General features: G+C 40.4%; 1 protein-coding gene across 11 annotated transcripts in view; it reads left to right on the top strand.

Moving 5' to 3' along the window:
* Positions 1 to 12,035, top strand: part of LOC119032085 (lymphoid-restricted membrane protein) — a 33,603-nt gene that overhangs the window by 13,244 nt on the left and 8,324 nt on the right. For 10 of the 11 annotated variants that reach the window (XM_037120865.1, XM_037120866.1, XM_037120860.1 and 7 more), the window contains 8 exons: positions 1,281 to 1,560; positions 3,035 to 3,087; positions 5,021 to 5,120; positions 6,202 to 6,382; positions 7,440 to 7,527; positions 10,996 to 11,042; positions 11,255 to 11,343; positions 11,479 to 11,672. In XM_037120865.1, the coding sequence (XP_036976760.1) occupies positions 1,281 to 1,560; positions 3,035 to 3,087; positions 5,021 to 5,120; positions 6,202 to 6,382; positions 7,440 to 7,527; positions 10,996 to 11,042; positions 11,255 to 11,343; positions 11,479 to 11,672 (1,032 nt within the window). The remainder of the gene's footprint in view (positions 1 to 1,280; positions 1,561 to 3,034; positions 3,088 to 5,020; positions 5,121 to 6,201; positions 6,383 to 7,439; positions 7,528 to 10,995; positions 11,043 to 11,254; positions 11,344 to 11,478; positions 11,673 to 12,035) is intronic. The other variant, XM_037120864.1, reaches the window with a different exon arrangement.

Below are 12,035 nucleotides of genomic sequence, written 5' to 3'. Positions count from 1 at the left end.
GCGCGCACACACACACACACACACACACACACAGACTCAGATGCAGCCGCACACCTACGCACTGCTCCTCGCACAAAATACACTGAAGCATGCTTGAACATTTCCATTACAGTAGCATTGTTTTCATCGCAGAGCATGATGAAATTGGTGCTGAGGTATAGTTGTTAGATTTGAACACAGTAAACAAGTTGTGCTTTGACAAAAAACACGGTCATGTCTTTGAGATGATTGAGTTTAGCTGCAGGTCAGGAAATAACCCCTAGATTTATATTTTTCATTGGATTAAAAGTGAAACTCTCGCCAAAAAGCAGTCAAGGCTTTTTTGTGAATGTCTGAGTCAAACCTTCGTTTAAAAGCATAATTACGACAAAAGAGGCACTTTTAAGACCATATTTTCATTTTCAGGTCAAGCTCATTCGGCACTTTTTACGATGGCATCAAAATCGCTATTTTTAAAACACTAAGAAGGCTCGACACAACATGAAACTTTGCTCGTAGTATCACCAGGGTCTCTACACATGAACACAAGTATTGAGAACATTTTTTTTAGTGAACTCTGTACACACAAACAGAGGTTTTGGACAACTCACGTTAGCAGATGTTTTGTCCGCTCACCACCGTCCTGCCAGTGAAAAGTATCGATCTATGAATGCGATGTAACATGGAGGTAAGTTAAGGTGGACCGCTCCTAAAGCTTAGTTCCATATAAACGCATGGATAAATTGTTATTTTGTCGTTAGCGAAAAACAATATTGACCTTGAAGTTGGAAAAGGAGCCTCATATACGTAACAATACTAAAATAAAAGCTGGAAAGGTCACGTGAGATATTGTTAGTTGTTGCTGGAAGACAGCAGTGTTCCACCTTAACTGTCCTCCAGGTTACGTTACATTCTGAGATCAATAGTTCTCACCTGCCATGGTGACCGGGAGCGGAACAAGGTGAGTTGTTGGAAAAACTTTCTTTTTAGCATACTTCTCAATGCTCATGTTCATGTTTAGAGACCCTGGTGACAATACGAGCCAAGTTTCATGTTGTGTCGATTGTGGCACCTCAGTGTTTTAAAAATAGTGATTTTGATGCTATCGTAAAAGTGCCCCTTTGCAATGAGGAAATGACTTTGACCCGAAAATGAAAATACGTTACGCCTCTTTCGTCGTAATTGTGCTTTTACACAAAGGTTTTGGATTTTGCCACAGTGGGATTTGCTGCAGGTTTTTGTGCGTCTTTTTTTTTTTTATTGAGACCTTGCTTTTCTCCTTGGTCATTTTTTCTATTTAGCCTGGAGATGACTTGGACTGGGATGAGGAGTTTGCCCTTCAAGACTTCCTGAAGAACGAGTTAGCAGAAAGAAATTGCAGAGAACAAGGTGGTCAACCAGACAGTCGGCAAGAAGAGACGGCGGCTAAATTAGCAGACAGGGGTGAAGAAGAAGACGGGGAAGAGAAGTGGATGGTGGTGGACAGAGCAGGAGAGGGAGAAGTGAGGAACACATCCACTCCTCTGTCTGCCCTCTCTGGGGAGGCCCAGTCGAGGCACGGTGGAACAGGAGGGAGTCAAGGTGAAAAACTTTTTTCTATATGTATTTGATATAGTATCTTGATGGGGTATATGACATAGATCCAATAGAAAACTACTAAATGTAATACTACTGGTAGCAGCTGTAGCTATTCATTTTGAATTGGCTCTCAACAGATTAAATTTTCGGAATTTGTTCCAGTCAAAGTTGAGAACTTTGAGCCGTCATCCTGGAGCCTTTTAAACCAAGTTTACACCAGAATTAGCCCAGGGCTTACTGGAACCTCGTAAATCAAACCAAATAGGGCTAAACACAGTTTGATATTTTTGTAGCCCCATTCTGACCTCTGCTCACCCTGTTCCTATCTCTGAATCCGACGCAGCAGGATTAACGGTAGAAATAAGCCTTGACCTAGTGTCATGCAACAAGAATGTGAGCTAGTACATCCCCTGTCCTCTTAGCATGAGAAAAATGAAGCCATATTTTGAACTTCAAAACTGTTCATGAACATTTCCCATATTTGCTGGTTATAGAAACTTATACTATACTATACTATTTTACATTCACACAACTTTCACTTTATTTTGATGTGCGACTCAAGTTAACTTTAAATAAGCTCTTTGCAACTTTGTGTTTTTAGCTATATCTACTTGAATGTGTAGATGTTTCATTACATAGCAATAAAAAAGCTAAACTACACTTTTGTGTGCAATTATAGAAGAATATGCACACTGGTATTAATTTACTGATAGATGCACCAGTATGCAGGTTTCTTTGGTCTGCCAAATTGCTTCACGAGACGAACTCTAAAAGTGAAGAACAGCTTACAGACTGTTATTGTCTTTGAGTGTTGATTTGTGTGTGTGTGCGTATGTGTGAGAGTGACTGTGTGGATTATCCCCCTGTAATCCATGGGAGTCACAGGGCACTCAGCCACCCTTGAAGCACCAGTACAGTACACACACCCGCTCACTGTAAGGATACACACAGTCTGTGGCCATGGAAGTAGACCCCTGCCTTCTAGGGATGTTGTGGCCTTAGTCTTATACAGGTTGTGTTTTAGAGAGTCTGTGTGTCTGTGTGTGTGTATGAGTGTGTGTGTGAGTGTGTAAGAAATCCTCTCTTCCTCAAGGTCCTTGTATGGCCAGGTGTACGACCGGTCTAAGGCCACGAAGTGAGCTCAGTAATCCTCCATTCCTCTGCTTGCATGAGCGGTTGGCAGGCAAAGAGAAAGAAGAACCATAGTGCGAATGTGGTCATTAATGCCACCTTAGCCATGCATGGTATTTTAGAATCTCTGCCCCTCCCCCAGCTCAATGCCTTGCACAATAGACAATCTGACCCTTTATGGTAAATGGTGGGGTTGCATTTTTTTTTTTTGTAGGGCGATTAACCCGTGTAGATGGATGAAGGTTACGGTTTTTAATGAACAGCTTCTTTGTTTGGCCTTTTTCTGACAGTTGGTTTCCTGATTTGTATAAGATTTTCTCTCTTTCTTCCTCTGTATCTGTTACAGACTCTGCAGCCCACACTGAGTCAGAGCCTGATGTGAACTGTCAATCTGCACAGGTAAATCTAATCGTTCATAGTATTTTACTAAATGTACAAGAATAATTACTGAAATCTCTAACATGCGTGGTAATGAATGGAAAATTTTGCATCCCTGAAGTGTTGACAAGTAAACTTCAGAAAACCTCTTTTGGTTGCCGGAAGAACATCTTAAATAAATGAGATGAGGAGATATTTCCTTGAAACAAATCTGTGAATATTTAGCCAAACTGAATGTAAGCATCTCTCAATACCTGGAAGCTACATGTTCAAATGAATTTGTGATGGTTTACATGTGATTCTCATAACACCAGTTGTGACTGTAGGGGAACTTAATGCAGTGATTTCAGGAACATGTAAAAAGTTCTCATGCAGAATCAGGACTCCTTTCATTTGAGCAAGACACTGGATCTCAACCTGCTTAGAGGCCAACAATAGATGATTGTAGTTGTACTGGGAAGCTGCCAGGTGTGTGACAGGTGTTCAACTGTGTGTCAGAAAGAAGCTGGATAGTTCCAAACAGATTTGTTTCTCAGCTTACAGTCCTATTTGAAAATGGTTGGCGTACAGATCTTTACTGGAATAGGCATAACTATGTATTTTCCTTGTAATGGTGGGAAGGAAGTAGGAAGTTTTTAAAAGTTATGATTAACAACGTCAAAGGAGATTTGGAAAATTCTTTGAAATTAAATTAAAATTGATTGTTACTTTAAAGGGTCATGTTTGTCTGTTGTGTCATGTTTGAATCCATTAATTACAAACTCTTTGTACTTAGAATTAGACAAACCTCTCAAGCTGCTGCTGAATTTTTTATTAATCTCAATACTGTATGACAACTAGTTTGAAACTTGCAGGAGATGAATAATTCATCTCAGTGCATATTTATTCAGATCCAAGTTCTTGTCACATCCATCACACTTGTTTGTTTATACAGTTACAAGCAGAGGCTTTTTTGCAAGCTATTTGTCTAAGTGAGTATAAGGATGCTACATATTAAATTTCTGAGTTTTCAAGTACATATGTCAGCTCTGGGGCTGTCCTTGAACTCATCATCAACCAGGAGGGCTATAGAAACAGTCTCTGTAATTGTTATGGACATCTGTGGTCTTGATTTACTATAGTTATTTTCCAACTACTCTGAAATGAATGGGAAGCAATGCCTGCCTGAAGGGTAGGAAAATTATCTAAAATAATGTTTGGCAATATTACCCTGTATTACATTCTTATGAATCTAATGTTAATGTAAGTGGTTCCAGTGCACATGTGTTATATTTGCTCGTCGTCTCTTATTCCTCTCTCTTAAACTTCAGTCTGCACTCTATCTTTCTTTTTCTCTTTCTACCATTTGCCTACCAAATAACTCTTCACATCATCATAATCCACAGCCTCTGGTCAAAGGCAGCAGTCTGTGTGTTTGTGTTAAAGCTTTCCACTTCCTTATAAAGAATGACTGATGAAATTTTGGGTTACACTAAGGTTAAACAATTAATATATTCCAAAGAAAATGCATACTGCACATAAACTGCACGTTAGTTAACTATAATCTCCATCTCTCCTCACACTTTCTGATCTTGGGTGGTTTTTATTTTACTCACTTGCCATCCTCAATGCTTATATATTTCATGCCTGCAAGGTTGGTAAAACTGATTCAAACACTCCATGCTGCCGTCAGTGATGTTTGCTATGAATTCCTGTGAAGATGACATTAATTGGGGGTCTTCCCAACAATCCATCACCGATTAAACAGATGCTTTGTGCTATCCATCAGCCACAAGATTATGTTGACTTCTTTTGCAGCGTCTTCTCATCTGACAAAGATTTGTTTGTGTTAACCGTGGGCCTGTTGTTTGGTTCATGCTTAATGTGTGTTGCTTATTTGATCTTTTCACCCCTTTGCTTGCTGAATATTTATCATTATGTGCGTGTATGTGTCTATGCATGTGCGTGCTTTCAGGAAGAGGCTGCAGTACGATTGAGCGCCCACTCACAAGCTGTCAGCATTAGACACCCAGAGGCGGATGCTCTCCCCGATCGGTCCCACTCAGAGAACAACAGTAAGATCTCCACCTCCCTCTCTCTTTCTAGCTCGCTCTCTGTAGTTCACCCTCTATGTGGATCACACGCTCCCTTTCTGTTTCATTTCTTCTGCCCCTACTGTCAGCTAGTCTCCACACTGTGTGCATTTACAACTTAACCAAAGAGTGAGTCATTTCCTGACTCACTTGGTGTGTTTTCTGTTTAGAGGCGAGAGAACTTTATTAAATCTTGTAAGATAAAGGTCAGACTTGCCTAAATACCACGGTATGAACACAGTTGTGTCTCTCTTTTTTTTTTTTTAAAGCAGAATGCCACCACTGCTTTGTGCAATCACTTACTGCATTTTTAAAAACAATAATTCTCTATGTTTTCTTGTGTTTTTGATAATAAGAATTTAAAAGAACTAGAGAAGAAAACTCCAGTTTTCCTTGCTAGAACATTGTTACTGCACTCAAACAGTATCTCAAGCTCAGTTGGGGGTTTTCTCCCATCAGTCCAGTCTCTGAGAGCCAATAGAGACCTATTATTTCACCGACCCCTGGGTTATTTGAGACCTTTTGGATGAGAATTGATCATTCTTATTGGATGAAATAATATGACACTTTTTCTCAGATTAATCGACTGTTCAACTACATCATTGTATCAGTCAATACTACTAAAATGCTGTGGTAGTGAATGTCGTATTTCCAATATGAACATATTTGAGGTGTTCAACCTGCTTTTCCACTACATAAAGTCGAACATTGAATCTAATGTACTACATTTGCATGCAAGCCATGTTTTCAGGTGTTGTCAGAATACACCCTGGGACATGTGTGAACTCATTACAGTAAATTATAACTGCTAATATCTCAACAACCTGTAATCTTGATGAGTCAGCAGTAGTCACAGGTATTTATCTGCTGCGGCCCTGAACAGCTGTTATAAAACACAAATCCAGGTGAACACAGCCAACTAAGATGCGAGAATATGATGTGTGTTGATGTTAAGGCCACTGGCTTGTCAATACATTTCCATCAGTCTCTGCTTGTCTAAAACACCTGTTGGGTTTTCCCTTGCTAATTTTGGTGTAAAAGTTGTCCTGTTTTCTTCTAAAAGCAGATGCCGACGCCCCTGAGACTGCAGAGTCTGCCCCCTGTGTTTCTGCCCAAAATCTGACCAACACTTCTGAGCAGGACCAAAGCGTTATACTTGGCAGCAGCCCTCCTTCAGCAGCTGAGATGGTTCCCCCCATCAGCACATCACCTGGATCAGATGAGACCATTACCCAGACTGAGAGGTGAATGAAGAAATGAATGTTATAGATTGTTTATAGATTGGACAGTACTTGAGAGTATTGGGCTGCCTTTTTCCTCATGCAAATTCCAAATTATATGAAGAATTGCTGAGTGCATTTAAGTATTTGTTGATATTTTATTTTTATTCATGTTCTGTGTCGTTGGTGTTACCCCTAGGGGGCACTAAGGTCATTTTCACATTTTTTCATAATGGCTTTAATCATGTTTTCAAGGGTTGAATCCACAAAGATGTGGTTTAGCATTTTTCAACTATTTTGTTAGAGCCAAATCAAAAGAATGCAAATCTGGGTGATGAGCACAAAGAGGTAGATGACACAGCAGATTATACACCAGGTCCATGACACATCTAACGTAATTTCTGAATGACAAAACAGGATTTTTCAAAATATAGAATGCAGAAACTGGGGCAAAAAGAAAGAGGAAGTTCACTCACTACATATGATGCATTAGCTGGTGACCTGACAAGAATTACCCACTGAGATGGTTGATGTAGAGGAGGAAAAGAGGATAAAGCTACTGCTCCATCTTTAAGTTGATTGCCTCCATCACACCTTAACAGGAACTTGATCCACAGACACACCTGTGGAGTTGCTGTTTGCATAAGAGAATCCCACAAAACAGAAGCCTCCATACTGACATGAAACTAACATTACCACAGATCCTCATCCAGCATCCTGACTCATTTTCATAGCAGTGTAGACCCTCCCTGCTAGATGTGAATTAGATGGGTGTTATCATCAAAGCTGAAATCACCATTTTACCGAGTTGCGTCATTTCCCTATGACTTGGTCCACATTTGCTAGTCAAATGGGTGTTTTCCTTGCTGTGGGAGGAGTGTGCAGCCTAATTGGTATCTCTGCAGCCATACTTTGCATAGGTTCAGTCCACCTACAAAGAGACTGGCTGTTCCTCATCTCTCATACTGTCTCGAACAGTTGTACCTTATTAGTTAAATAAAAAGTATATCATTGTAGTAAGTATAAATCAAGCCAGAGAAAATGAATAGTGTTTGACAGTTGACCTTTGACCTGTGGTTAGCACCCAGCCGACCAGTGAGGACCACAGAGGAGAAGAGGCAAAAGACGGCGAGGCGGACTCGAGCACAGCAGCCATGAGACGTTCAAAGGTTAGTAGCAGAGAAGAAGTGTTTTAATGCGTAAGGGAATAGAACTTCCTCTATTCTCTTTAGCAGCAGCTCCCCACTGCTTCCCCTTCCTCTTTTGGACCCCTCTCTCTTTCTCTATTCTCTCTGCCTCTTTATGTGTGCCTCTGCTGAGTGAGAGTAGGTGTGTTTTGAAGTGAGGTGGACTTCAGTGGGCAGGATGGGGGCTGGCTTTCCTTCAGAAAGACTGAGAGGGAGTCCTCGCCCTGGGCAAGGAGGAGCGGAGAGGGCAGAGATGTAAAATGAAGGGAAAGCTCATTGAATCAGGTGGCTATCATTCTAACAATGACTAAAGCTAATGGGCATCACAGGATGGGCTATCTGCTTCCTTGAACGCTCCTGCCAAAGGAGGCAAGTACAAAGTCCTTTATATGTCTCATTATGATGTCGGTGTAAAAGTGCTTCATTACTGCGACGTTTACTTAGAGTTGAATTGCATTAGATTTCCTAAAGGTAGGCTCTAGCACTGCACAACAGACAATAAATATAGAATATATGATCAGAACAAATCAAAGAAGGTTGAAATAGGATACATATGTGAATGTAATGAATGGTAACTAATGAACATCCATTACCTTTTTAAGATAATTGCATGTAATAGGGTTAATGGTGTCTCAGCCACTCCGCCCCCCCATCACTTGTGTCTTAAGTGTGTAGCTTCAGTGAGAGGGTAGGATCACAGCTTAACATATATGTTTACTTCAAGATACAAGTTTTTAAGACATAGCATTATTAAGACATAATGAGTTTTGTTTGTAGTTAGCACCTACACTACTTGTTAAGACCAAGGATTTGTACTTACATTAGTGGTGTTGTACTTGCATTGAATACCAATTTTTATGTTATTTTGCTTTAATTAATAATGGAACTGATTACAACTTTTGTTGAACTCTCCATTTAAAATGAAAAACAGACAAATCCTGATTTTTGACAAGCTGAGATGGCAAATGTTTGGCTCCTTTACTTGATTAATGATGGTGATGTTCTGAAGCTCATTAGTAAAGGCCTGGAAAAAATGGATCTTCACTGTATCATCTCCCCCCTTTGGACCAATTAGTGTTTACAATGCGAGGCTTTGATGTCCAGTCCATACATTAAGACTGATGCTTGATGGTAATTATGCCTAGCCTCAGCCTCACATGGGCTTGCAGTGTCTACATGTTAGAGGTGAGGCCCACTTGTGTTTTGATGCTGTTTCACAACAGCCTGCTTTGTATCCTGCTGAGAGATCGATCCGTTGGTTTATTTAGTCTCCTGCCTGCTGGTGGCTTGCTGGACTGCCTCCCTACTGAGAGAGAGTCTGAGGGGAGCCAAGAAAAACAAGCTTTGAAGCTGTGGGTGTGTTCAGTATGTTAATAAAATCCTCTTTTACACTCAGAGAAGCCTGGTGAAGAAAATATTTGATGATTAAGAATGAACTTCCGGTTTTAAGTGTCTTTAAAGGTTGTAAAAAGTCTAAAATTTGACTCTCAATTTTAGGCCTCAAAAAGACTTAAATACGTCCATGTTTGGCATATAGGTCTTAAATTACATTCAGTTAGGTCTTTAATATGTACATTCATTTACCGCTTCTGTCGTCGTCGTTTTGGGGAAATGTGTTAGCTTTGTGTGTTGTACTTCTCTCTGAAGTATCCAGGAACACAAGTGGCATTTTGCCAATAGCCCGGTCGGAAAACCGGGGAAAGTGCTGGTTTCACGAACAAAATCAGAAAAATTCAATTAAACTTGTAAGTCTTCAGCGAAGTCACACTTTTTTTATGTCTTTGTCACCAAGTTCCCAATCCAAGTTCATCTAGCTCTGCTCGATCCAATCTCTGCGCTGCCTTTGCTGTCTCGCAGGCAAGCGACATTCAAACTACCTTCGGCTCATCTCCAACGTTGAAAGCGGAGGTGCTTTGGATCTTGAACAGCGTTGCTAAACATTTTGGCAACAGATTTGGATTTAAAAAGTTGTACCCCTCTCCTCCAGTTTGATGTGAGGGGAGGTACGTGACAGACCTTCTATTCTTGCCTTTCCTGCAGCCTCTCTAAATTCTCTACTCCCACTTAATCATTTGTTAAACTGATTCAAACTAAACTGAAATAAAAAACAAACAAACTGAATTAAAATAAAAACTATTGAAATTTACATAACCCTAACACACACTTTACTTTTTTGTACTTTGTATTGGTCTTAGATTTAGTTCAAAATGGTCTTTAAAAGGTCTTAAAAAGTCTTAAATTCGACTTGTTCAAACCTGCAGAAAACCTGTTGAAGTTTGAGTTTCTTGTGAACAAAATTATTTGGATGTATTCAATTTTACTTGTAAATGTAAGTAAAATTCATTTGTTCATGTTTATATTATGTTTTTCCTTGGTGATGCATTTCCTCAGACGTTAAAAATGTTCACGTGTTGAAGACTAGCAAGCATAAAAGTGAAAGTTGATTTGGATTATCACTGTGTTATTTAGCAAATAAAAAGCTTGATGGGCAAATTCACAATATTTTGTAGGATTGGATCATATCAGCTTTTTGAAAATAGCTTTTTGGAAAGAATTTTAGTTCAGATCAATTAACGTGGTGCTGGATTTGAATGCGATAAATGTAAATTTGTCAAAGGATTTCTCCGATTTTATACTTGAACTTCGTCTTAAGACAGTTTCTTGGGGTGTGTGTAAGTTTGATTCATAAATGATGCTGAGCATTGGAAAAACCTTGCGAAGTCCACCACAGGCTTTGATGCGTATGTGTCGCAAACTGCAATACCCCTACATAACCAACAGGAAAGTCACTGAAGTGAAGTCTTGACTTTGCTTTGAGATGAGATCATTTCCAAGTAAAGTAAGCTTTTGTAAATAACTATGACATGGTTTTCCGCTTCATCATGTTCAAAATGGAACATAAATCAAAATCACAAATGAGGCCCAGGGATATAAAGTGGCATTCAAGTCTCAGGTTTTGTATTTAGAAAATGGTGAGGCAGCTCTCACCTATTCCGAGCACTGTCAAAACGGATATTATGCAGACTTATTACACAATATCCCATTGCATTGCTCTATCTGCTCACCTTGCTCCATTGTGTGTGTGTGTGTGTTCACACAACTGTGTATGCACGCTGCCCGCCTCCACTACTTAGCACTGTGCCAGTGTTAACGTGTTCTCTGAGCACCCCTCTCAGCAACACACACACACACTCAAAGAGCTGCAGGGCTCTCTATGAAGCTCCACATTATATAAGGAATCAGCCCAATCTTTCTCATCCACACTCTTACTGTACAGCTTAGATAGCATTTCACTGCCATGGGACAGGTACGCTACATGTATGTGGATGTATGGGTGTCTTTAATCATTGGCCATCTGTTTTAACGCAGGGTAGAAATCTGTGCAGCAAGTCCGTCTGTCATTTTCTTACCCCCTCCCTCCTTCTCTTCCCTTATGTTTGTCCATCTCAGAGCTTGAGCGAGGACCAGTCGGCAGACAGATCAGCAGCGGAGGACAGGTGAGTGTTTTACCACCAACTGTTAGCTGAAGTTACAACGCTGCTTTACTTTCTAGCAGCAGTAATAACTCCTGAAGATTTCAGTGATTTCTGCACAGAGAGAGCTTTTTTTGAATCTGCATATTTTTTTTTTTACCGACATAAAGATTTGATTAGATTTGTGAATGCTGTAGTAAATGCTTTTGTGTAAAGATGAACTGTATGTGTTCCAGCACGTGTCTGCTACCTGTGTTGGTGGAAGAAGAGGAGAGTGTGCAGGACAGCACAGCTGAGGTTCCAACAGTAGCCGCCAGCATGGAAGGTGGGAAGAAAAATGTTCAAATCTGTGTCCAGGAAGGAGAGAAAGAGAGAGCCTGATATTTCGAAACTGTTTATTTACGCCTTCTTTTATCTGCGTGCAACTTTGCCCACCCACACACCAACTCTTCCCTCACAGGGACAGAGCAGCTCACCAGCAGCGGAGCGACCACCTTCTCTGACGGCAGCTCTCCACAGTCCCGGTCGTCCTTCATACATGGCAGCCAATCAGGGAGTGGCATGGGCAGCATCACCTCTGACCCCAGCCATTCACAGGCTTCAACGGCTAAAAAGGACGCCCTCCTCCTCTGTGGCAAAAATAAGAGGGAACTGGTAAGACCTGCTCTACTCCCACTCGACTGCCGGATTAGTATTTGTACATATTAATGGTGACAAGAAGTTAAAGTTGTTGGCTTGATTGCTGTTGGAGTTGATCACTCCTTATATGTAGATCATTCTACTGTAGTTTTTACTATTTTACTGACTTTTATTTTTATATGAGCTGGCTGTTTTTAAATAAAACTTTCTAGCTAAGTCAATGTGTATTTTCATTTAGGCTCTGGGAGGACACATAACTGATCATGGTGGCGTTTGCAACAGGTGTTATGTAACACAGACAAACCACTGAAAGGGTTTAAAATGGCGATCTCTACTCTTTAAATTACAAATGTACATGTACAAGTCACTTTAGGTTCA

This window comes from Acanthopagrus latus, chromosome 14, assembly GCF_904848185.1.
Source record: "Acanthopagrus latus isolate v.2019 chromosome 14, fAcaLat1.1, whole genome shotgun sequence".
In the NCBI taxonomy this organism is placed as follows: Eukaryota; Metazoa; Chordata; class Actinopteri; order Spariformes; family Sparidae; genus Acanthopagrus; species Acanthopagrus latus.
Note: the sequence above shows the minus strand (reverse complement) of the source record. Positions and strands in the feature narration are given on the sequence as shown.